At 46.2% G+C, this 26119-nt stretch overlaps 2 protein-coding genes across 2 annotated transcripts in view; one reads left to right on the top strand and one right to left on the bottom strand.

Moving 5' to 3' along the window:
• The first annotated feature begins 13130 nt into the window (after nucleotides 1-13130).
• Fam25a (family with sequence similarity 25 member A) lies at nucleotides 13131-16614 on the top strand. Its single transcript, XM_048421531.3, has 3 exons — nucleotides 13131-13284; nucleotides 14559-14621; nucleotides 16418-16614. Exons 1-3 carry the CDS (start codon nucleotides 13212-13214, stop codon nucleotides 16549-16551), a joined length of 270 nt encoding a protein of 89 aa, XP_048277488.1. The 5' UTR covers nucleotides 13131-13211; the 3' UTR covers nucleotides 16552-16614.
• A 5274-nt stretch (nucleotides 16615-21888) lies between these two features.
• The window catches only part of Glud1 (glutamate dehydrogenase 1), a 36107-nt gene continuing 31876 nt past the window's right edge, over nucleotides 21889-26119 (bottom strand). Inside the window, exons 12-13 of the mRNA XM_048421542.3 lie at nucleotides 24660-24722; nucleotides 21889-23179 (exon numbers count right to left, since the gene is read on the bottom strand). Of these exons, the coding sequence (XP_048277499.3) occupies nucleotides 23060-23179; nucleotides 24660-24722 (183 nt within the window). The 3' untranslated portion in view covers nucleotides 21889-23059. The remainder of the gene's footprint in view (nucleotides 23180-24659; nucleotides 24723-26119) is intronic.

Here is a 26119-nt window from a genome sequence, read left to right as displayed (position 1 = left end):
TGCCTTACGCGGGCGAGGCAAGTCTTCTCCCAGCTGAGCCACATCCCCAGCACAGGTCTGCATTTTCATTCCATATGCCTTCCTCTCCTCCTGCCTTCCCTGTAGTCACTACTTTCTGCATCTCTGAATTTGGCTTTTGTAGATGCCATATATAAGAGAGATCATTCAATGTTTGCCTTTCTACATGTTGCTTATTTCACTTAGCATAATATCCAAGTCCATGTTACTGCAAATGGCAGTTTTCTATTAAAGCAGATTATTGCATTGTACGTATGTACTGAACTGTTGCCGGCCACTTTTTGCTGCTTGGTTTTATTTATTTGTTTTCTTGAGACTAGGTCTCATGTAACCAGTGCTAGCTTTGAACTCACAATACAGCTGAGGCTGACCTTGAGCTGCTTCTCCTGCTTCTGCCTCTGGAGTCCGGGACTGCTAGCGAGCACCACCACACCTAGCTCTGTCACTCTTTGTTGATGGACATCTGGCTGCTCCTAGATCTTGGCTATTGTGACTAAGCCTGAAGTAAGCACCGTAGTGTGGGTATTTCTTTGAGACACTGCTTTCATTTCCTTTGGGTATGTGACCAGAAGAAGAGGCACTGGGTCCTATAGGACTTCTTACTATTTTCAGTATTTCAAGAGGTCACCGTACCGTTTTTCACCATAGCGGTACGAACTTGCATCCTGTTCCCAGGGTGTCTGGAGGTCTACACTTCTTGTGTTCTGTTTTGTTTTAGTTTTTAGTGGTTTTGTGTGTTTGGGGTGTGGGATGGGGCTTGAGTCCAAGCTTTGTGCTCCACTGAGCTTTACTCAGTTCTCTCTGTCTGTCTGACTGTCTGTTCTCTCTTTCTCTCTGGCAGAGGGGTGTGTACGGGGCTTCACTTTGTAGCCCAAGCTGTCCAGGACCTCATGACCTCCCTAGTCTTGGGTCAGAACTGTGTGTCACCATGCTCAGCTCCCTAAGGATTTTTTTTTCCTTTCGAGACAGGGTTTCTCTGTAGTTTTGGGGTCTGGAACTAGCTCTGTACACCAGGCTGGTCTTGAACTCACAGAGATCTGCCTGTCTCTGCCTCCTGAGTGCTGGGATTAAAGGCGTACGCCACTACCGTCTAACCCTATTGGGTTTCTTATGGTCTTCATCTCTGCTTTGTCTGTTACATCTCCACCTTTCTGTCTTACTCCTTGCCTCTCTCTGTAAGACCCCTCCCACCACTCCTATTGGGTGCCACCTCACCTCAGAATTCTGATATTTCTGATTGACAGACTTTTTTCATCACTATTATTGTTTATTAAGCATCTTCTGTTCTTTTGGGTGATAGTTTTCCTGTGTCTCCTCTGAACTAAGCTTTTCTGTGGGATTTACTTGTGTAATGTGATTTTAGTATTCTTTTTCATAGTTAAAAACCAGTGGGCTTAGCTGGACAGTGGTGGCACACACCTTTAATTATAGCACTTGGGAGTTAGAGGCAGGCAGATCTTTGAGTTCAAGGACATCCTGGTTTTCAGAGTGAGTTCCAGGGCAGCCAGTGCTACACAGAGAAACCCTGTCTCAAAAACAAAACAAAACAAAAGGTATCTTTTAGGTTGATGAGATGGCTCCATAGGAAGAGGTACTTTCCCCCCCAACCCTGATGAACACACACACACACACACACACACACACACACACACACACACACACACCAAATAAGTAAAATACATTTTGAGCCAGGTACACTAGCACATGCCAGTAGTCCATGCTCCTGGAAAGCTGAGGTACAGAGATCATTTTAGCGTTGGAATTTGGAGCTAGCCTAGGCTGCGCCATGAGACCCTGCCTAAAAAAATGTTTTCACTGCTAAGCAGACGAAAGTAAGATGTAAAAGTGTGTATAGTGCTGGGCGGTGGTGGCGCACGCCTTTAATCCCAGCACTCAGGAGGCAGAGGCAGGCGGATCTCTGTGAGTTCGAGGCCAGCCTGGTCTACAAGAGCTAGTTCCAGGACAGGCTCCAAAGCTACAGAGAAACCCTGTCTCAAGCAACAACAACAACAACAACAAGTGCGTATAATATGCTTTCTATATGTGCTGTAAGAAACCATAGAAGTCTGTCTTGGTTTTTCAGAAACTGAGGACATTGGTGACCTACAGGGGGCAGTAGAGAGGAAGGGAAGAAGCAGAAAGGGAAGAAAGCCAGAACAAGGTAGCAGAGCTAGGGAGACAGACAGTCTTTTCCCCCCACCTCATCTCTCTCTCTCTCTCTCTCTCTCTCTCTCTCTCTCTCTCTCTCTCTCTCTCCATGCGTCTTTCTGTCTCTCTTTGTGTCTCTCTGATACTAGGTAAAATAGTGAAAACAAACTAGAATCTTGGGGGATAGGAACCCAAAGTGGAGCAGAAATGTTAACAAATGAACCAAATTCTATTACAAATGCAAATAACTGCCAGGAATGGAGGTACTTACCTATGCAATGTAACTTATCTATGTATTCAGGAACCTGTGGCAGGATGTGTTCGAGGTCAGTCTGGCTACGTGATGAGTTCAGCGTCAAATTGGACTGTATTGAAGATCTTGTCTTGGAAAACAAAGGCCACAGAGTATGACCCTGTCTTGGGAAGAAAAAATTCACTTGTTGAGAAGAAGAGGTCAGTGGGAGCAGAAGGGCACAAGGAGAATGATGTAAGTGTGTATGAGACTGTGAACCACATGAAGTTAAAAAATCCATACTATCACTGGGTGTGATTGCATACACCTCTATTGCCAAGATTTGGGAAGCTGTGACAAGAGGATCGGAAATTCAGGCGCATCCTCAGTTTGCTAGCATCAGTAGATCCACCTCTTCAAGGTTCCTTTGGGGACACACTTACCCAAACCTGCGGCATGGGAATAAAACCCCTCATCTGAAGTAAGTAGCCATGAGTCCACTGTGACATGCACACGTTAGGGATTAAATAAGTATGGGAAGGAGCAACCTTACTGTATATTTCCAAGTAGTGAGAGTGGAAAGGAGAGGGTAATAGGTAGCCGTGGGCAAAACACACAAGCAGTTACTGCAGGTAACTGGGAGCTGATGCTTGCTTGAGGAACGGTCAGACAGTGTTCTCTTTTATTTTGCTTTAATATTTTTGAGTTATTTATTTTTATTTTGTATGTATGAGTGTTTTGCCTGCATGTATGTATGGGTATCATGTGCTTGCTTTGCCTGTGGAGGACAAAACATCAGATTCCCCAGAACTGAAGCGCAGATTTTGTGAGCCACCACATGGGTGCTGGGAACCAAACCTGGTCCTCAGATAAAGCAGCGAGTGCTTTCAACTGCTGAGCCATCTCTCTAGCCCCAGTTTTCTCTTAAAAAATATTTGGGAGACCAGACAGATATAGAGGTGCACACCTTTAATCTCAGCACCTGGAAGGCAGAGTTGGGAAGGTCTCTGTGAGTTCAAGGCCAGTGTGATTAACTTACAGAGCTCCAGTATAGCTGGAAATACAGAGAGACTTTGTCTCAAAAAACAGAAACACCCCTTCCACATTCATACACATTTAGGGCCTGGAGAGATGACTCAGCCATTTATAGCACTTATAGCTGCTGCTCTTGCTAGAGGACCCATGTTGTAAGAGGCTTGTTCATTTCCAGCTGCTCAGTCCTGAAGTAACCAGACAGAAACTGTAGTAATTAAACCACTGCTTGGCCCATTAGCTCTAGCTTCCTACTGGCTAACTCTTACATCTTAATTTAACCCATTTCTATTAATTTGTGTATCACCACATGACTGTGGCTTTCCCGGTAAAGTTCCAGCAGGGCTACATGGCTTCTCACTGACTCTCACTGACTCCGCCTTCTTTCTCCCAGCATTCAGTTTAGCCCCCCCCCCCCCCCCCCCCCCCCCCGCTTAGCTCTGTTCTACCCTATCACAGGTCTAAAACAGCTTCTTTATTAATCAGTGGTATTCACAGCATACATAGGGGAATCCCACATCAGACCCAGGTTCAATTTCCCCACATAACAGTTTATAAAACAGCCTATGATTCCAATTTCAGAGGATCTGCTGCCCTCCATGTTTTTAAAATTTATTATTATGTGTCTGGGTGCATGTGCACAGAGGACAACTTTGTGGAGTTGATTCTCCCCTTCCACTCTTACATGGGTTCTGGAATTTGAACTCAGATCTTAGGGTAACCAGACTTTATAGCAAGGGCCTTTACCCAATAAGCCTTCTTGCTGGCACAGATAATTTTGAGAAAAGGGTCCTGGAAAGGGAATTCTAACTTATGGTACTTTATGGAGGGGCCTTGAAGACATTATAGTATGTGAAATAAACAAGTTACAAAAGTGTTTCCGATTTTGCGTATCTGTAGTGTGTAAAGCAAACAGACACATCGAACAGCCAGTACCATGCTGGTTGTCTGAGACTAGGAGGAAGGGGTGGCCAGAAGATGTTTCCATTTTGCAGGATGAGATGGTTCTGGAGACTGGCTACATGGCAAAGCGAAGTTACTTGGCTCTATGTGGCAGACACCTGCATACTGTTAAGGCAGCAAAGTTTGCTGGGAGGTGGTAGTGGTGCATGTTTTTAACCCCAGAACTCTGGAGGCAGAAGCAGGTAGATCTCTGTGAGTTTGAGGCTAGCATGGTCTATAGAGTTCCAGGACAGCCAGGGCTACATGGAGAAATCCTGTCTTAGAAAAAAAAAGGAAGAAAAATGAAAGAGAGAGAGAGAGAGAGAGAGAGAGAGAGAGAGAGAGAGAGAGAGAAAGTTAGTTACTATTATGTGAAGGATGCATGTCTAAGGTATTTTTCTTTTTTTTTTTTTTTTTTTTTTTTTTTTTTAGTAAATTTTATTAAATTATAAAAGTTTCCATTTCCATCCCCCCTCCCAACACCCTCCCACTCCCCCTACTCCCCCTCCTCCTCCCTCTTCGTCCCACAGGGCAGTCAGGGTTTCCTGCCCTGTGGGAAGTTCCAGTTCCTTCCCCCTCCCTCCAGGTCCAGGAAGGTGAGTGTCCAAACAGACTGGATCCCCAAAATCCATTATATGTAGAGGAAACAGGTCCCAGTGTCATAGTCAATGGCTTTTCAGAAAGACTTCGGGTCAGCCACAGTCAGAGAATCCGGCCAAATTCGGAGAGTCTGGTTAGATCACGTCCTCTTTCAGTCCCAATCCGACTGGCCTTGGTAAACTCTCATCAGATCCGTTCCCTTGTATCAGTGGGTGATAGCATCCCTCGCAGTACTGATTTCGTTTTTCATGTTCTTCCTCCTTCTGCTTCTCATTTGGACCTCGGGGGGCTCAGTCCGGTGCTGCAATATGGGTCACCGACTGTATCGCCGTCCTTCGTCAGATGCAGGATCTATGGTGATAAGCAAAATATACATCAGTATGGACATGGGCCACGGCCGATTCAGGCACCCACTCCTCTGTCCAGAGAGCAATCTGGGGGATCTCTCCTTGGACCTGGGATCCCATATATAATCAAGTCTCCTGTAAACCCTAAAATGGGCCCCTTAGTTGAAATATAATCTTCCCTGATCCCATATTCATCCTTCCTCCCTCCCCCCCCCCATCCCAGGCCACCAAGCTTTCCCCTTTCTTCCCCTACTCCCTTCTCTCTAACCTTCTCCCCTTCCATCGACCCTCCCTCCCCGCCATGCACCCGAGGTTACCTGGGACTCTTGTCTATTTCCTACCTCCTGGTGGATAGCTAAATAATCTTCATCAGGTTCATCTTCTTATTTAGCTTCTCTAGGATCACGAATAATAGGCTCAAAGACCTTTAATTATGGTTAGAATCCACTTATGAGTGAATACATACCATGTTCCTCTTTTTGGGTCTGGCTTACCTCACTCAGTAAAGCGTTTTCTATTTCCATCCATTTGCATGCAAAATTCAAGATGTCATTGTTTTTTACCGCTGAGTAAAACTCTAATGTGTATATGTTCCACACCTTTTTTAACCATTCTTCTATTGAGGGGCACCTAGGCTGTTTCCAGGTTCTGGCTATTACAAATAGTGCTGCTATGAACATAGTAGAACAAATGCTTTTGTAGTATGATCGGGAATCTTTAGGGTATATTCCCAAGAGTGGAATTGCTGGGTCCTGAGGGAGGTGGACTCCCAGTTTCCTGAGAAACCGCCACACTGATTTCCACAGTGGCTGCACGAGTTTGCATTCCCACCAACAATGGATGAGTGTTCCCCTCACCCCACATCCTCTCCAGCATAGGATATCATTGGTGTTTTTGACTTTAGCTATTCTGACAGGTGTAAGATGGTATCTCAAAGTGGTTTTGATTTGCATTTCCCTGATCGCTAAGGAGGTTGAGCATGACCTTAAGTGTCTTCTGGCCATTCGAAGTTCATCTGTTGTGAATTCTCTGTTAAGTTCAGTACCCCATTTTTTAATTGGGTTAATTAGAGTTTTAGTGCCTAGCTTCTTGAGTTCTTTGTATATTTTGGAGATTAGACCTTTGTCTGATGAGGGGTTGGTGAAGATCTTCTCCCAGTCAGAAGGCAGCCTTTTTGTCCTACTGACAGTGTCCTTTGCTTTACAGAAGCTTCCCAGTTTCAGTAGATCCCATTTATTCATTGTTTCTCTTATTGTCTGTGCTGCTGGGGTCCTGCTTAGGAAGAGGCCTCCTGTGCCTAAATCTTGTAGACTACTTCCCACTTTCTCTTCTATCAGGTTCAAAGTGGACAGATTAATGTTGATGTCTTTAATCCATTTGGACTTGATTTTTGTGCATGGTGATAGATATGGATCTACTTTCATTTTTTTACAGGTTGACATCCAGATATGCCAGCACCATTTGTTAAAGATGCTTTCCTTCTTCCATTGTATACCTTTAGCTCCCTTGTCGAAAATTAGGTGTTCATAAGTTTGTGGGTTAATATCTGGATCTTCTATTCGATTCCATAGGTCGACTTCTCTGTTCTTATGCCAATACCAAGCTGTTTTCAATACTGTAGCTCTATAATAGAGTTTGAAGTCAGGGATGGTAATGCCTCCAGAAGTTCTTTTATTATATAAGATTGTTTTGGCTATCCTGGGTTTTTTGTTTTGCCATATAAACTTGATTATTGTTCTCTCAAGGTCTGTGAAGAAGTTTGATGGGATTTTGATGGGGATTGCATTGAATCTATAGATTGCTTTTGGTAGAATTGCCATTTTTACTATGTTGATTCTCCCAATCCAAGAGCAGGGGAGGTCTTTCCATTTTCTGGTATCCTCCTCAATTTCTTTCTTCAAAGACTTAAAGTTTTTGTCAAATAGGTCTTTCACTTCCTTGGTTAGAGTAACCCCAAGATATTTTATGCTATTTGTGGCTATCATGAAAGGTGATGCTTCTCTGATTTCCCTCTCTGCTTCTTTATCCTTTGTGTAAAGGAGGGCCACTGATTTTTTGGAGTTGATCTTGTATCCTATTTTTCTTTTTTGAAGTAGGATCTCACTATACCCCAATTCATCCTCAAATTCTGTGGCCCAGGCTGGCCTGGAACTCACAGCTCCTCCTATGTTAGCCTCTCAGGTGCTGGGATTTCCCATGTGAGCCAGCTCTGCAGTATTCTTGCCAAATACTCTTTAATCTCTGTCCAGTCATGGGAAGTCAAACCCAGCTCAAAGAACATTTGACAAATCCTGATCAGGACCAGTTAAAAGTGTCAAGGGTCATGACGGGGAGAGAGAGAGAGAGAGAGACAGAGAGAGAGAGAGAGAGAGAGAGAGACAGAGACAGAGAGAGAGAGAGAGACAGAGAGAGAGAGACAGAGAGAGAGACAGAGAGAGAGAGAGAGACAGAGACAGAGAGAGAGAGAGAGAGAGAGACAGAGAGAGAGACAGAGAGAGAGAGAGAGAGAGGCAGGTAGAAAGAAAAGCAAGCATAGCTTTGGGAAGTCACCCCAAGAAACTATAGGAGCCAAAAAAGTAACTTCCAAATATAGTGTGAGCCAAGATGAAACCTGGAACCACAAAAGGACACTAAGGGGACAGCTGGTGGAACTCCAATAAAACCTTTAGCTTGTCTGGTATCTTACAATTAATTGTTCAGTTTATGTCTGTGTGTGTGCGCGCCACATGTGTGCCTGAGCCCACAGAGGTCAGAAGAGGGCCGTGAATCTCCTAGAACTGCAGTCATAAACAGCTGGGAGCCTCTGTTGGGTGGTAGGAGCCAAACCCAGGTCCTCCACAAGCGTAGTAAGTACTCCTTACCCCTGAGCCACCTCTCCAGAGTCTACTTGATCTAGTGTTTTGTTTTATTCGGAGATAGGATCTCACACTGTAGCCGAGATTAGCCTCAAATTCAAACTGTAATCCTCCTGCTCCACTTTGTTGAATGCTAAGATTATAATTGTGAGTCACAATGTCTAGCTAGTCTGTTCAGTTTAATTCAGTTAATTAATTTAAATTCATTTCAAAATTAGGAGTTCAAGGCTATCCTTAGCTATGTAGTGAATTAAAGGCCAGCTTGGGTTATAGGAGACCCTGCCTCAAAAGAAACAAAAACAAAACCAGAGACAAAACTAAACAAACTCAAATGCAAACGACTGATTATTAAATGAGACAACTTTAAATCATTTAGTTAAATTAATATACTTCTCTTGTGAAATTAGTCCCATATACTGTGATTGGTTCCCCGGTTCTGCTCCCTGTGCTGCGGGATGGGGAGGATGGGAACATTCAGGAGGTGGAGGAGGAACATAAGGAGTGTGCCTGCGCACTGGGAGACAGAAAGACGCTCTGTCAGACAGAACCCCTTGTGCTTTCCATCTGGGAAGCTCTGCAGGGACCTGAGACTCTAGTATGGAGTGGAACATCCCTTACAGCAGCATTGGGGAGGAGGTGCGGCAGGGGAGAGCCCTTCCTTTCCTGAGGTATTGCCAACACCCTTCTGTCTTTCAAAATTTAGTCAGCTTCAGGAAGAGTCTGCGGCCAGCGTTCTGACACCAGTGGCACCCCCCCCCCCCGGGGATTCTCCGATGTTCACACGCCTGAACTTTCATGAGCTCCATCACCCATTCCTTCGTGCCTTACTTCTGTCCCCAGGAGTCCTTTCTACTGGAGGTCCCCCTGCCCTGCCGGCCCCTCCCATCCATTACCCCACCCCTTGGCTTCCCACACAGGTTCTTCTCTGCTCACTTGACTTTGGGTTTCCAAACACCTCCTTGTCTCCCGGTTCTCTGAAATGGAGCATGACAGTGGGCCTTCTCTTTCTTTTGTTGCTCCACATAGTTCTAATTAGGGAGAAGAGATGGGCATTTAGAATTAAGTCGTGGTTTTCGGAAGGATAAGCTGGTTTTCTGATCTCCACCCACACTTCCTCTCTCCAGTTCCTCCCTGGACAGCTTGCCTGGGTTGTTTTCCCTGGATTCCGGTCTGTGAGCCGGGACCAGTCAGAGGGAAGATGCTGGCTGGAGTCTGGGGAGAAAGAGGAGAGGTGGTTTATTCCCTCAGCTGTCCCCTTCTTGTGCAGAGTTTAGAAGAGGCCATATGTTCTCTGACGATGGCTGTAGTTTCTGTCCCTTGATTCTTCCACAGCGAAGGCCCAGGAGCCAAACTCTTTAATGCCCCCTGAACCATCCAGACAGATACCAGGTGTCCTATTTCCTGACGATTTGCATCCCAGTGTCTCTTATTGTTCATCCTGTGCATGGTCCCTTTCCGAGAGCATACATGTCAATGTGCTCTCTGCCTTGCACCAGGAGTCTACCTGGTACCCCGTTTATGTGTAGGATGACATAATGCTGGGCATAGCTTCCTTTGGCGATCCACAAGCCAGGTCTCTGAGAGTCTGGATGCCTAAGGCTCCACACTGGCCAGGAGGGCTCAGTATGTGCAAAATTTATGGGTACAGAAATATCTGCTACAAACTCAGATCGGGCCAAAGTGTGAGGAAGCAGAGGCAGGATGGACCACCATTCTTTGGATGTTTGTGTCAGTCAGACATGAGGCAGCCTAGGTGTTTAGCCACCCAACGTAAACAACTTTAAATAGAGCATTGGTCTTTGCTAAGTTGGCGACCGGCCTTTGAAAAATCAGCTTTTCTCGACTCGATGATTCAGTCAGCAAGTCCTTTGCCAAACTGGGTTGCTGAGCAAATTCTCCTAGGAGAATTAGTTTGCTCCTGTCGAAGCCAGATTCTCCCTGCCCTAGGAAGGCTAGACCTGACCTGCTGGTTCAGGGAAGGTTGGCTTGGGTGCCTGTGTTCAAGGGCTGCTCCCCTGGATGGGGAAACGGAGGGCAGCCTTCACCTGAGTCATCTTCAGCCTCATGTAGGCAGGTAAAGCTGCCCAACCACAATGGCCAGGATCCATCTATTGTTAGAAGAACCTTTGGCGAGAAAGGGGGTCCTGTCCCAGGCATCTAGAGGAGTACAGAAGACCTATTGGGACACTCGGTGGCTTGGGAGCACAGGGAACGGGTCGCAACTGGATCTGAGTGACCAGTGAGACTGGACCTGGGCCAGAGCCAAAGGGCCAGGGAGCTAAGTCCATCTCCGGGCCGTTCGGCCACTCCTGGTCCCTCTACCTTTCCTGGCCAGGCATTTGGGGTGTGTGTCTGGGCAAAGAGCAGTAGTGTGAGTATTCACCCGGAGACAGTGTCCTAAAGAGGGCAGGGTCTCTGGGAAGTGGTGCCTGACGGGGGCGGGGGTCATCATTGTCCTGGGCTGTGTGGGCTGATGGGGCGGGAAGAGGGAGGGACAATATCCCGGATTGTGTGGGCTGACCAGGTGGGGGTCACAGCACTATCCTGGACTGTGTGGGCTGATGGGCGGGGAGAGGGAGGGACAGCATCTTGGATTGTGTGGGCTGACCGGGTGGGGGGGGGTCACAGCACTATCCTGGGCTGTGCAGGCTGATGGGGGGGGTGTCACAGTATCATCCTGTGTTGTGTAGGCTGACTCTTGACAGGGGTCTGTTGGGGCTGGGGAACTTCAGAGAGGAGAACCATGCTGAGACCTAAGCTGGGGATCTATAGGGAAAGGTCTGGAAGTTGTTCTGAAACTAGTAGGGGAAGAGCAAGAGAGGACCCTTGTGAGAGTAGAGGTCACATGCACCCTCAATGGAAAAAGGGCCTTTGGTGGGTCCAAAAGTATCTCCGTATATTTTGAAGTCCCATCACCACCAGCTGTACACTCCTTCCCCAAGCTAATGCCCCAAGTGGAACCCTCTAGAACTTTGCCTTAAGTGGGGAAGGATAGGGTGGGCTGAACCTTTTTCAGTTCCAGGGACCCCACTTTTATGGTCCTTTCCCCACCTGTGGGGGGGTTCTATACATACAGTACATACATACATACATACATACATACGTACATACATACATTCGCTTATATAACTAGCAAGAATCTTTGTTCTTTTTCTTTCTTTTAAAAAGTCTTTGTGTGTGTGCACACTGTGTGTGTGAATGCGGGCATGTGTGTGCCGTGACACCCATGTAGGTCAGAGGACAGCTGAGGGCATCAGCCCTCACCTTCCATCTTATTTGAGACAAGCCTCTCTTTGATTTTTCCCACAGTGCACACCTGGCTAGCTGGCCTACAAACATCTTGGAAGCCTCCTGTGTTTGTCCTATTTTCCTGTACCAGTTCTAGGATTATGGATGTTCCTGCTTTATGTGGGTCCTAGGGATTTGAACTCAGGTCTTCTCACGTGGTAGGCGCTCTACCCTCTGAGTCATTTCCCCACCCTTCCTGTTCCTAAAATGGGCTACTCCAAATTAAGTGTCTGTCCACTCCTGCCCTAAAGAGACAGCAGTAACGTGTGGGGCTTGGTCATTTGACCGGAGGTCCTGTTGCCCACTGCGCTCTTTAACTGCCCTAACCACAGCCCAGGGCCTGCTGACACTATACAGGAATGTAAAAGGACCTCAGCTCTGAAGGGCATGGGCTCTGAGGGCCCTTGATCAGGTAAACACTAATTATGTTCTGTCACACCCAGCAGGACGGCCTTGAGGGGGTGAGAGAGGCTTCCCAGGGAGGAGGCCCCAGCTTTCTGACCCAGGTCTAGCCCATGCGAGTGGGAACACGGCAAGACCTTCTGCCCCTGTCCCTAGGCCAATGGAGTCCATCTCCTTTAGCTCTCTAGCTCCACGGGGTCTCCCACCCCAGTGCACCGTAGCCCACAGCTGTAGTGAGTAGGGCCTATGGCCAAGAGGAACTTCCCCAGCATATCCATGATGATCAGGAGCGACCAGGTATTTGTAAGAGCTTGCATGCTTTGTCCCACTGACTAGTAGTGACACAGCCAGGAAGGCATAGCTGTCCCATTTAATAGATGAGGAAACCGAGGCTTTGCTTAGGCTACTGATTAAGGGAGGCAACGTGTGGTATGTGGCTTAAGGAATCTCTGCCTACCCTGAGTAATGAGGGAGGAAGCCTGACCCCTCTGCATGAGACATATCAGGAAGCTATGGAGCTGCTCCTCGGGGTTATTCGAGTGAGACAGCTTCCCAAGCAGTGATGGTGTCTTCGGCCTACATGCCTAGGATGTGGGGAATTAAGTGGCAACTCTTACACTTATAGAATGTCCTTAGAAGCTGAACTCCAAAGTACAAAGTGGCCAGGACTCTCCCACGGGCTGGCTGCCCCCGTCACTCAGCCAGGGCCTAGGCTGACTGAAAATCAGCTGACCGAGCCAGGATGACTTTGCACCTGCCCAGTGCCGTGTCCTCCAGAGGATGAAGCCACACTCTGAGCATCCTGTCAGGTGGAGACCACGAGGCCATTCAGCTGGGCCATGGTTCCTTGCAGTGGGAAAGGCAGTAGGACCTTGGCTCTAGGCTCTAGGCTCTGAAGGCCTGACCAGGCCACTGCGGGGACCCTGGCAGGTAGGCTGGAGGCCTTGCCATCAGGCAACAGGTCTGAGCTCAGGTTAGGGAGCTCAGGCCCTAGCCAGGGCCTGGGCAGAACAACAGTTCCTAAGTGCTGCCATGTTAACTCACAGATGTCAACTCACAGAGCGCTCAAGGCGCCTGCCATGGGACAAGACACGTCCAGAGTGACTTCTCTGGTTCTGCCTTGTCCCGGCTTCTCGGGGCTCCTAGTAGAGGAAATAGGGGGGCCCATTGGGATGAGGTAGTGCACAGTACTGGGGTAGCCCCACCCAGGCCCTGAACTGACTCACCTGCTCCTATTGGCTGGGTAAGGGCTTGGTGCCCTGGAGCCTGGCAAGTTGTCACAGGCATGTATAAAAGCACGCTAATCCAGCCTGTGGCACCGTATCTGTCACTGTCTGCGGCTGGACGATGCTGGGAGGCTTGGGGAAGCTGGCGGCTGAGGGCTTGGCCCACCGCACTGAGAAAGCCACTGAGGGAGCAGGTAAGGGGCTGGGGCTTTCTAGCTGCCCGGAAGGTGAGGGCAGACTTCTCTGGGTCTGTTGAAAGCAGGCAAGAACCTTGGGGTAGACTGAGGCTGAGGCCCATCAGGGAGCTTGGCTCATTGGCTCCACCAGGAGATAGCAGAGTTGGGGGCACAAAGGCTGGGGTAATTTTTCAGTCGAGAGTCCCTGGCCAAGCAGCTTCCTTACTAGGGACTTGCTCCATGACCTAGGCTGAGCCTGCCTGGAGGTCAGGATGAGGCCAGCCCTGCGGAGGCTCCTGGAGGCAGGCAGAATCCAGATACTGGTGGCTTAGGTCCTTCTGCCTGGAAGCCAAGAGTACCTTCTGTTATCATTGCTTATTCTAGAGCCTGAGGGTGTAGCTCAGTGACAGAACATTTGTCTGTACAAGGCCCTGGATTTTTGCAAGAACTATAAAACAAAATGAAACAAAAATCCTGCCTATTTGATTTGTCGACCCAGAGAAAAAGGAAGGCAGGTTTTGATTTTCACCACACTTCATAGGCTCTGTTATTATGAAACATGGAGTCTGGTCCTGTTCAAAGTCTAAAAGGACATTTCTTCCAAGAACTTAGGATATGGTTCTGTGGCAGCTCACGAGTCCCTCTGGGGGACACAATAAACCTGTGTCAAGTTTGCTGTTCTTTTTGGAAATGGCTGTAGACAGAACAGCATGTACTTCATTTTAAACTCCACGGCTCCACATCCGACCTCCTCTTAATCTTCCAGCCATCTGAGCTGTGAGGGACATGGCAGCGGAAGGTAGTGTTAGGAACAGTTCTGTCTCTCAAGTCTTTGGGTTCTAACATGCTCCTACCCAAACTCTCCAGAACCCGGAGTTGGGTACAGACTACCTCTTCCAGGAAGCGTTGCCCAGAGGAGCTTAACTTCTCTGCAGAGATACAGATGAGGCTGAAGCAGGCCGGTCAAGCTCGTCCCGACAGGTGTGGCGGACTGACAGCCGTCCCACCTCAAGACAAGGCAGAGGCTGTTCTTGGTTATCCATGCCCATCCAGGCAGAGAGGGGCAGGGAACGCCCTGTGCATGTCCAGCAGCCAGGCATCTTGGGGGGTGGTTCTACGAAGGGAGGCAGCTAAGGGTTTTCGGGAGGCAGCTAAGGGTTTTCCTAAGCCGTCTCCCCTGACTAGGGGCAGCATCGCAGAGTCTCTCCACGTTGTCAAGAAGCATCGTGGGCCATTGTGAGGGGAAGTGGGCTTACACACACCCTCACTCTGAATTTGTCTTTTCTATTCAGTTCATGCAGTGGAGGAGGTGGTGAAGGAGGTGGTGGACCATGCCAAGGAGGCTGGAGAGAAGGGTAAGGCTGATGTTTGAAGATGGGAATGGGGAGGAGGGAAATAAGGCAGGAGAAAAGGAGGGGAGGAGAGGAGGCAGAGCGGTGGGCGTGTAGCTCGGAGGCAGAGCACTTTCCTACCGTGAAGTAGTTGCACCCCCAGCATAGGAACAGTAGAGAAAGAGTGGAGTCAGCAGGCAGGGAGACAGAGAGGAAGGAAGGGAGCCCCAGCGATACAGCGAATCCTTTTCTTGCTCAACCAGACCCAGCCCTGCCCCAGATGTGGCATCCTCTCAACTGGGCTGCAATTATCTGCGCATTCTCCCTGGATGCAATTATCTGTGCAGGTTGTACCTTGGGTTAGGGCTCCATCTAGGCTGTTTTCTCTGTGGAGTTTGAAGAAGACAAGGCCACGGAAAGTGATGTGGCAGCACATAGGGACACAACAATTAAATAGACAAGTATGCATCTTAATATGTATTTGTATAAAAATTTACTGTGTATGTGTTACGCCATGAGTAGAACAGCGTACGAAACATCTCATTCCAATCTTTACAACCAAGTAGGGTCCAGATGGTGAAGGATTTACATTTAAACACACAAGTATATTAAACTGTTTAAGCTCAAACAGCTAAAATAAAATGCTGTAAATTCAATGGTTCATAAACAGCAGAAATTTATTGTTTCTATGGCCACACATGGTGGATCATGTCTATGACCCCAGAACTAGGGAGAATGAGGCAGGAAAACTGGGTTTGAGGCTAGCCCGGGTTACATAGTGAGTACCGGCCCAGCCTGAACTATGTAGTGAGACTCTCACTCAAAAAGACCGGAAGAAGGAAAAGAAAAGAAGGAAATGTATTGATAAGCTGGGCAGTGGTGATGCAAGCATTTAACACCATCATGGGATCAAAGGCAGAGGCAGGTGGATCTCTGTAAGTTCATGGCCAGCCTGGTCAACACAGTGAGTTCCAGGACAGCCAGGGCTTCACAGAGAAACCCGTCTGGAAAAACTTAAAATAATAATAATAATAAAAAGGTTGTTCTTGGTGCTGAAGTCTGGAAGCCCCAGGCAGCATTGGGCATCTGGTGAAGCTGGCTCCTGGCCCACGCGACATCTTTCTGCTATGTCCTTCCTTGGCTGGCTTGCTCTCCTGGGTATTAGCCGTCCTGCCCACGAGGTTCCACCAATCCTGCTAACCTAGCCAGCAGCACAGCCCACCTTTTCATGACGTGATCTAGAGGAGGATTACAACATGGAATTTGGGGGACACAGAAATTCAGATCAAAGAAGTGTCCTGAGAGACTTCAGTATAATCTTGGAGGGGGGAGGCTCTTGAAAACAACCACAAAACAGCACAGTAGTCATAAAGAAAACATTAGGCAAAGCTGTCAATCTGAAACGTCACAGATTTACACAGGAGGGGCCAGGGACGGGGACGTAAAAGGTGAAGCAAAGCGTGATGGGAGTTAAGTCAAAAGGAAGGCTCAGACCTCTGTGATGAATGCTGATGACAGAAACAGTAATCAAATACAGCACTCTCCATAAAAACAGTCAGAGAAGACCAAGAAGCACTATCCAGAAACTGTAAGTAGCCAGTGTACCCGTGAGCTGTCCATGCTGTCTCCCTCAAATGTGAAGAAAGGAAAGTCGTTTGGGAAAATCAAACCAAACTGGGATTCATTATGACACTGGCACTCTTTCCTTCATCCTCCTGGAGCCCCCAGGATTGGCCCCCTAAGATGACCTCACCTCCCGGCCTCTCCTGCTGGAAGCACTAGATCACTTGCTCCTACGATTTTCTTTCTTTTTCCAACAGTCCTTACCGATGCCCTGAAGAAAGCCCAAGAATCAGGGGACAGAGTGGTGAAGGAGGTCACTGAGAAGGTGACCCACACTGTTACGGATGCTGTTACCCACGCTGTAGAAGGCCTGGGTAATCTGGGACAGTGAGACCGACCGCTTGCCACCATGCCCGGCCCTTCCTGAATGTCAATAAAAAGCTTGAAATGTGAATAGAGTCCTGAATTGACTCCTGTTGGATAGAAACCGTAGGCAGAGTGATTTTCCGTTGTTCTTCATTTTGCTTTGGACACAGGTCTTAGGTGCACTTGCTGGGCAGCTGAGGCTGACCTTGAACCCCTGGTCCTTTTGGCTCAACCTCCTGAGTGTGGGATCATAGGCAAATGCCACTAGGACCCAAGAAGCCAAATTTTTTTTTCTTTAAAGGAAACACTGTATATTGTTAGCTACTCCTCTGCCATAGAGGAACATCCAACATGGTGGGTACCTGCCACCTCTTGTGGTTTTCATCCAACGAATCAGATGAGGAATTATCATTCCAGCAAGCAGTCCTCGTGTGTGTGTGTGTGTGTGTGAAGTGTATGTTTTCAGACAGGGTCTCTCACTGGCCTGCGACTAGCCCAGTAGACGAGGCTGGCTGGCCAGCAAGATCTGCCTGCCCCCACTGCTGTAGCACCAGGAATACGAGCACGCATCACCACCATGGCTGTTTTCATGATTTTACTTTAAATGTGGGGTTTGAGGGTGGAGCTCAGGTCCGTGACTGCACAGCGAGCCTTTACCTAGGGAGTTCTCTCCCTTCCTTCTCTTCGCTTCTTTGTCAAGCGAACCTAGGGCTTAACAAGCACATCTGCTCTCTCCCACTGCGCCCCACCCCCAGCTGCAGGTGTGTGCACGTGTGTGTAGACGCTCCAAAGGCCAAGTGCATGCGGGCTGTAGCATTCTTTGGTTTTTCCTTGCAATGGAAGGTTGGGACCAGGGAATGGCCGGGCTGCCTGTCCTGAGACCCAGAAAAGCATTTATACTGGAGGGTATAGAAGTCAGTTACGGAGGAAGAAATCCATGGCTTTTTTCCTGGAAGATCCTGGTAGGCTCCACTTGGAGACACGTGGCCAAGACACAACCAATGGGTGGCAGTGGGCTTCCTTCCTTCCTCTCATGAGCAATCACTACATTACAGTTCAGATACATGTGTGGGGGACTAGTGGTGGTGGCACACCCCTGTAATTCCAGTACCCAGGAGGTGAGACAGACCAATCCTTAGCTACATAGTGAGTTTAAGGCCAGCCTCGGCTACATGAGACCTTGTCTGTAAATAGTGTGCAAGTAGAGAAGTTTTAGAAGCTTAGAAGTTTTGGAACAGAAGCCAGGTGTGGTGGTACATGCTGTAAATTCCAGCACTTGGGAGGTGGAGGAAGGAGGTTGAATTCAAGGTCGGCTTGGGCTACATGAAACCCCCAAAGTGGACAAAGTGCTTGCTGGACCTGCATTTGAGCCCCCCAGCATCCATGTTAAACACCTAAGTATGGGAGCAGAGATGGGTGGATCCTGGGATCTTGCCTGCCAGCCAGTCAAGCTGAACGAAACAGTGAGCTCCAGGCTTAGTGAGACCCTGCCTCAAAACTCAGTGCGAAGAGTGGTGGAAGACACCCAACATCAGCCTCTGGTCTCCAGGTGTGTATGGGCTAGTGTGCCTGCACACACATGTGCAACACGCATTTATCGCACAAACACACACATACATATTTTTTTGTGAGCAAAGAATAAGAGAAATTCTGTGTGAAAGTCTATGATTTTTTCCCCTCCTTCAAGACAGGGTCTCTCTGTGTAACAGTCCTGGTTGTCCTGGAACTTGTTGTGTAGACCAGGCTGGCCTCAAGCTCAGAGATCCGCCTGCCTCTGCCTCCTGAGTGCTGGGATTAAAGGCGTGCGTGGCAAGGCTCCAAGTTTTCATTTATTTGCTATTTGCTCTTAGCAGAAATGAAGAGAAAAGGTGCTTTGGTGAAAGAATAAATCAGTTTCTTGCCACGTTTTGACTCTTCTGGAAATGTCTCTCAGATTTCTAAAAAGCACAGGCTACTCAAGGGTCAACACTGGCATGTACATTGTCTAGTTAGTGTCGAACTTTTTATCTTGGTTTGGCTCCTGAAGACTTCTGAATTTCCCCATCCAAACCCAAGCTTGTAGAGTTAAGGAGAGTATGAATGGCAGACATGGATTGGAATGATTTCCTTGGGTGTGTAAAGGTGCCAAAGTGGGAGTGTAGATTTACTATAACATGTTCATAGTGGCAAGAACATGAGAGCAAGATGAAAACATCAGAAATCATTGGATACCACTCAGGTGGCAAGTTGTGCTTTTTTGAGGCTTGTCACACAATGTGGAGATGGTACCCATAAAATCTTTTTTTTTTTTTTCGAGACAGGGTTTCTTTATAGCTTTGGGCCTGTCCTGGAACTAGTTCTTGTAGACCAGGCTGGCCTCAAATTCAGAGATATACCTGCCTTTGCCTCCTGAGTGCTGGGATAAAGGCGTGCACCACCACTGTCTGGCGATACCTATAAATCTACTGAACTTTAAGTTCTTTGGTCTGTAAATGGGATCTGGGCCTGGAAGGCTACCATCTTTGGCTAACAAACAGTGCCTATAGAATGGAAAGGGATTATACATGGCTACTGAGTAGGAAGGGCTGGGGATGTAGCCCAGTGGCAGAGTGCTTACCTCAGATAAGCAAGGTCTGTGCCCAGGCCTTAAAAAACAACTAGAGGAGTATAAATATATCATGTCCAAGTCAGTTAATAAGTTGCAAAACATATTTGTAGAACAAGCTCATTTTTTCATAAGGCAAATGTTATAATTATCTAAGAACAACATAAAAACCTAGACAGCTCATACCTGATAAAATATTAGCAGTGGTCCTCTCTCTGTGGGAATATGAGAAATTCTTACTTTAGCACTGGTGTTTGATTTTAAGAGGAAACTAAGATAGTTGTTTTAAAATTTGGTCATGGAGGGCAATACTAGCTTATTCAAGATTGTTCCCTAGTGATGTGCTTCTCAGAGTTACACTTGGGAAGCGTGAAGAAGCAGCATTCGGAAGCAAAGCACCGTGGCTCTGTGGACATTCAGGGTGGCTCAGTGCGAGCGTTCTGCTTAATAGTCTATGGAGGTCAGCTTGCATTGATGAGGCTGCATGACAACTCTGATGTGAACTAGTCCACATGCATGAGTAAGATAAACAATGAAATTCTTCTGTCTTAGGCCGATGAGATGGCTCAGTGGATAAAATGCTTGCTGAATAATGTTGATGGCTTGAATCCAACCCTGGAACCCATGGAAAAGCACGGGGCTAGGACCAATTCCATGTCCTCTGACCTCTATACACACACATAAACCATGGCACGTGTGTGCCTCTACCCCACAATAACAATAAAATATTTTTAAAAAATTGCCCCACCTCCAATGAGAGCCAAAGTGCTGCCCAAACCTTAAGTCATCTCCTACAGCATTATTTCCATATTTCATTTTCTCCTCAGTGTCCTTGGCAATGAAGAACATGGAGTCAGTGTTATCAAAATAACAGTGGTACCAGAAGAAAATGATGCTAGTCTGAATCTTGGGTCATTCTCTACCCTTCCTGGTCTTACCATGCTCCAGAAAACCAATGGCCTGATCTTACTGAAAACCTACAGTCCTGAAATTCTAGCACAGGGAAGTTTGAATTAGGATTGCCAAAAGTTCAAGGCCAGAGTTGGGCTAGAAGAGTCTCAAAAAGGCTCAACAGCCCGGAAGCCTGATGAGGGATTCCCCTCTGTATGCTGTGACTATGTTTTATCACCATTGGTTAGCAAAGAAGCTGTTCTGGCCTATGACAGGGAAGAATATAGTTAGTATAGCTAGGCAGGAAAACTAAACTGAATGCAGGGAGAAAGGCTGAGTCATCCAGATACCATGTAGCTGCCAAAGGAGGACTCCAGAACTTTACCGGTAAGCCACAGCCTGGTAGTGCTACACAGATTAATAGAGATGGGTTAATTTAAGATATAAGAGCTAGTTAGGAATATGCCTGAGCCATTGGCCAAACAGTGCTGTAAGTAATATAGTTTTTTGTGTGATTATTTGGGTCTGAATGGCCAGGAAATCAAAGCAGTCTCTGTTTACAGAAACCCCCCTGGAAAGACAGAATATTTAGTTGGAATTCTTTCTTTTAAGACTTCATTTATCTAGGCATGATGACACACACCTTAAATTCCAACACTCAGGATGGACAGGCAAGAGGATCATTTTTGAGTTTGTGGTCAGTCTGAGCTATGTAGGGAGACCCTATCTCAAAAAACCAATCGCTGGGGTGTAGTTTAATGGTTGAGCACTTGCTAGCATGTGCTAGGTCCTGGGTTCCATTTAGGGCACCACAGAAAACAGATTCCTCAACTGCAGGGGCTCCTAGTCCTCTGGATCGCCCACTGATAAGCTGCGTTTATTTCTCTTGATGCTAACGTCCATTACATCTTTTTATTGGTGGCAGTTGCCAGAAACACTCAGATGTCATCCTTTAAGTTGGTGGCTGGTAACAGTTTGAGCAAACAACAGGATAAGAAGCTTTTATGGAAAAACGGGGAAGTGTGTGGTTTGCAAGACAGTACATCCCAACTAATTTCTTGGATCTGGAGGCTCCCTGTGCAGGACTGTGCACATTCTTGAAAGTGTCCAAGGTAGGGTGCTGTTCAGAGGCAGAATACTCACCTATTACACACTAGTCACTATTTGCTTTAAAAAAAACTTGCAGCCAGGTGGTGGTGGCACACACCTTTAATCCCAGCACTTGGGAGGCAGAGGCAGGCAGATCTCTGTGAGACTGAGGCCAGCCTGGTCTACAGAGTGAGTTCCACGACAGGCTCCAAAGCTACAGAGAAACCCTGTCTCAAAAAACCAACCAAACAAACAAAAAACAGGTCAGATGTAGTACTCTGGAGCAATAGGCAGGAGGATTGGAATGAGTTCAAGGCTAGCCCCAGCTAATAGCAGGTTTGAGGCTATCCTGTGCTACCTAAGGCCCCGTTTCAAACAAATGAATAAATAAAAAAGTACCAGAAATTATACTAGCATGTTAGTTTTACATAGTATAACCTCTTCCCTGAAAACAGCCATTACAGTTTAATAAAATGAAATGAAAAGTAACCCAAGAATAAAATTTGAGCAGCTATCTAGGCGGTGGTGGCGCATGCCTTTAATTCCAGTACTTGGGAGGCAAAGGCAAGAGGATCTCTATTAGTTTGAGGCCAGCCTGGTCTACAAAGCTGGTTCCAGGATAGCCAGTGCTATGCAGAAAAATTCTGTTTCGAAACACTAAAACCAAACCCCAAAATTTTAGCAGTTCATAACAAAAGAAGTAACATAGACAGTTACAAAAATTGTTGAAACTCAATTACTGTTTTATCATTTACTAAGAGACTATCAAATATGAAAACACAGAAAAGAAACATACACTTTAGAAAAGGTAGATTTTTAATAACTGCTTTTATCACCAAGTTAATCATGCAGTTACAAAGTAGTTAGAGATTTCTGAAAGGGCATTGTTAAAAAAAAAAGCACTTCTTCTTATATAAATAATATCTGGTACTTCTGTGGAACATTCCTGTTCAAGAGCCCTAGGCAATGACTCCCGAGCAAAAGTCAACTCCAGGCAGTCTCCAGCCTGCTGTTAGTGAAGCGGTGTGCAGAATGCAAAGCCTCGGAAGAAGGGGCACACAGTCAGGTTGAGCCGGGCTACTGGCTGTGCTTGGAGCCAGCCAGACTCCAAACAGGGAGCCCAAGGCTTTTTCTGGGACACTATTTGAATTATGGTTCAACTACTCAACACAATAGCTCTTCAAATGGGAAGAACAAGTCATTTTCATGGTAAGGAGGTTACTGCGCTCCCTGGACTGTGTTACAAATTCCCCAGAGTCCCTGTCACTTGCAGGTCTGAGGAGAGTGCTCCCACAGTGCCACGTTCTTTCTCCTGGACAACAATGCAGTGCCAAAGGCTACAAATGATACTGTTTTTTGTTATAAAAACTAGCTTCTTCATTATGTTTTTAGGCATTCACTGCTTGAGTCGAGGTCAGGCTTAAGTGATTAAAGGCAATTTTATTACAGCAGCATGTACTAATTTTATTCTCAAAGAATAAAATTCGTAAGAGAAACAGCTTTTATTTTGTTTGCAACTTAGAAAACTGAGTTATTTTGCAGATGTAAAATAGCAATAACTCATTTGAGGACCATGCCACCTTTGGAAAATGCCACACACCTACTTTTCTACGTATCCAAGTTCCCAGACTTGTCCAGAAGAGGCTGGTTGCTCTTGACTGCCTCCCCTGCCAGCAGCGCTGACCCTGTTGGCAAGGCAGAGCAGGGCAGCACAGCCAGGAGGCAGGCAGAGACTGCACTTAGAAAAAGTACCTAACTGGTTCTGATACACGTGATTCCTACTAACACATCAGCTTGTACATGATCCTCTAACTAATCTCTCAAGGGGCTGATTCAGACTGACTTGCTGAGAACAGTGTCCATTAACTAATGAGTCACAAGAACAGATTTCTGTGGTTACATGTAAACTTGTGACAGGTCTGCAGAAATTATAGGTGAAGTGGTGATAAAGAAGTCAGTTGTGACCTGTCTATGTGAAGGTCACACCAGCTTCGTTGTACACCTTGAAGACTTTCTCAATGGCATTGACATAGGCAGCTGTTCTCAGGTCCAATCCCAGGTTATACTTCATGGCTGTGCGCATAATTTGCTGGAATGAAGGAGAAAAGGCAGTGAGACCACCTGACTGAGCGGCAGGCTTTGAACACAAAAGGTATGCATGGAGGATGGGTACCACTCACCCACCCATGACCAACTAACTATAAGACTTAGACAGCCAAAGGCAAATGACTGGAGCAGCAAATTCTCTGTTGTTATCGTCCAGTGAACAGCAATAACTACTCCTGAGAACTACAGATGTGAATGGCTTCTCTGTTAACTATCCTGTGCTCTCGAATGAGCTCAGATCATACTTAGTAATTGTTTAAAATAACCAGTAACAGGGCACTAGGAACATTCTAGAATTTCAGTGGTGATAGCTATACAGCCTTGTGACTGTACTATAAGCCGAAGAACATATTTTGTTGTGTGTGTGTGCTGTGTGAACGTGGACGTCAAAGGAATACTTAGGGAGTTGGCTTTCTCCTTCTACCACGTGAGTCCCAAGGATTGAACTCAGACTGTCAGATCTATCCATGGAGTCATCTTGTCAGTCATTAGAGTGCTTGAATTATGTCTCAATTAAAAAGAAAAACAGCAAGAATCAAGTATAGTGGCACATGCTAATAATTCCAGCACTAGGGAGGTGGAGGATGATAGGGAGCTCAACCACATCTCAGTTATGAAGTGAGTTCAAGGTTCAAGGCCAGACTAGGACATGTGAGACCCTGCTTTAAAGTGCAACAAAATACCCCTCCCCCTCAGAAAACAGTACACTAAGAAGTGCCGCCTTCTTCAGCAGACTCTGTCTATGCTACTTCAGCCTGGAAATCAACACTGACAGAATTTGATCAAGAAGAAATCAGTTTTTCATCCAGTACTTGGGAGGCAGAGGCAGGCGGATCTTGGTGTTGAAGGCCAGCCTGGTCTACATGTGAGAGTTCTGGGATAGTCAGTGCTACCTAGAGAGACTGACCCTATTTCAAAAGACAAAAGAACAGTGTCAGAAAAGCTGTGCTCACACTGTGCCATATTTAAGGCCTGGTGTAAAAAGCATTCAAGTGATAAAAAAAATAAAAAATAAAAGTCACAAATTTCTTACTTAAACCAATTTTATAGTTAAGTCAGCTTTGGGCTATTAAATAGCGACTGACTGATCAGCATTCTAGTTTTGCCAACTATCTTTTTAGTTATTTGTATTTTTTATGTATATGGCTGTTTTGCTTGCATCTTAGTGTGTTCAGAGGCCACAAGAGCACATCAGATCCTCTAAAACTGGAGTTAAAGCAGTTAGTGACCTGTGGGTGCTGGGAATTGAACCTGGGCCCTCAGGAAGAACCAGAAGTGCTCTTTTCTTCCTAAAGATGTACTGACAACAGTGCTCATCAACGGAGGCCACAACGGGACAAGTGCTGCTGTACAGAGATGGGGATCAGGTAACAGCATCATAAACACAATCTGCCTGCCAAGACACCATGGTAACTAGTGTTTCATGTTATTAACACAAAGGCAGCTATCAACTGCATACATACCCGGGCAGATCGCTCCATTGTGTAGGCCAAGCCAGAGTGCACAATGTCCTTCTCAGAGGCACCCTATTAAGAAAAATAACATTAACTTAACAAAAACATATCAAGATATGCTTCATGTCTCTAGAAGAATACCAAGGATTAAGTTGATACTGCAGCAATATAGGAAAGATATAGAATTTCTGTTCTGTATCAGTGTATGCTAGCAAGATAGACAAATCATTTTCCAAACATAGCTGTTTTAATGATATCAGACAGAAACAAAACTCATGAAATAAGATCATAATTAAAACAAACACAGAAAAGCAGTCCGAGGGCAGGCGAGTGGCCAGATAGCAGCCCCCACCCACTCTACGCAGACGTTGTCCTGGCGCACTCACCATTCTCTACGTTAGCAGGGCCACCAGACACAGACGGGACATGGCTAAAGCTGACAGCAGCTCTGGGAAGATTTTGCCTGTGTACTTAGTAGCCCCAGCTTTAAAGTTGGGGATCAAAGAGTTTTCTATTTCTATAGACTACTCTATCTAATTTATTTTTTGGAGGGATTTCTTTAAAATTTAAGTGTAGCACAAGGCATGGTGGCATATGCCTTTAATCCCAGCACTTGGGAGGGAGGTGGATTTCTGTGAGTTTGAGGACACCCTGCTTTACAAAGTGAGTTCCAGGACAGTCAGGGCTACAGAGAGACCCTGTCTTGAAAAACAAAAACAAAACAAACAAAAAACAAAAAATGTCTAAGTCACTACCACTCCTAATGTGACACAAGATAGCTATACAATATATATATCCTAAGGTGCCAGATAAAAACTTGAAGTGGATTACCAAAATAAGGTACATGCCTGTGACTCCAGAACATGGGAGGTTGAGGGAGGAGGATCAGGAGTTCAACTTAATCCTTAGTTATCTGTTGCAAAAAAACCCCCAAAGTTATTTACACTAAACACCTTGAAATGTACATTTGTATTATACTTTTTTTCGGTCTATAAAATAGGGAGATGAAACAAACTCGCTTAACAGGCAGAAGAGTGCGGTTTCTTTCACTTACCCATCAAACATTTATTAAGAATACTATGTCTTAGGCACGTTCAGACATTAGTGACACAGCAATGAACAAAATAATCAAAATCCTGAGTTTTCCCAGAACCTGTGTGCATATGTATGTATGACATATACATGCTGGCCTTAAATTCAAAGCAGCCTTCCTAATTCTGCCTCTGAGTTCTAGGGCTACAGACAGAAGACAAATGAGACACAGTACACTTGTAAATTGTTACCTGGAACCAAATGCCTCTTTTTAAAAATTTTATATATATCTCATATATATATATATATATATATATATATATATATATATATATATATGAGAGAGAGAGAGAGAGAGAGAGAGAGAGAGAGAGAGAGAGAGTGTGTGTGTGTGTGTGTGTGTGTGTGTGTGTGTGTGTGTGTCAGGGTTTCTCTGT

This window comes from Myodes glareolus, chromosome 5, assembly GCF_982192425.1.
Source record: "Myodes glareolus chromosome 5, mMyoGla1.1, whole genome shotgun sequence".
Taxonomy (NCBI): Eukaryota; Metazoa; Chordata; class Mammalia; order Rodentia; family Cricetidae; genus Myodes; species Myodes glareolus.
Note: the sequence above shows the minus strand (reverse complement) of the source record. Positions and strands in the feature narration are given on the sequence as shown.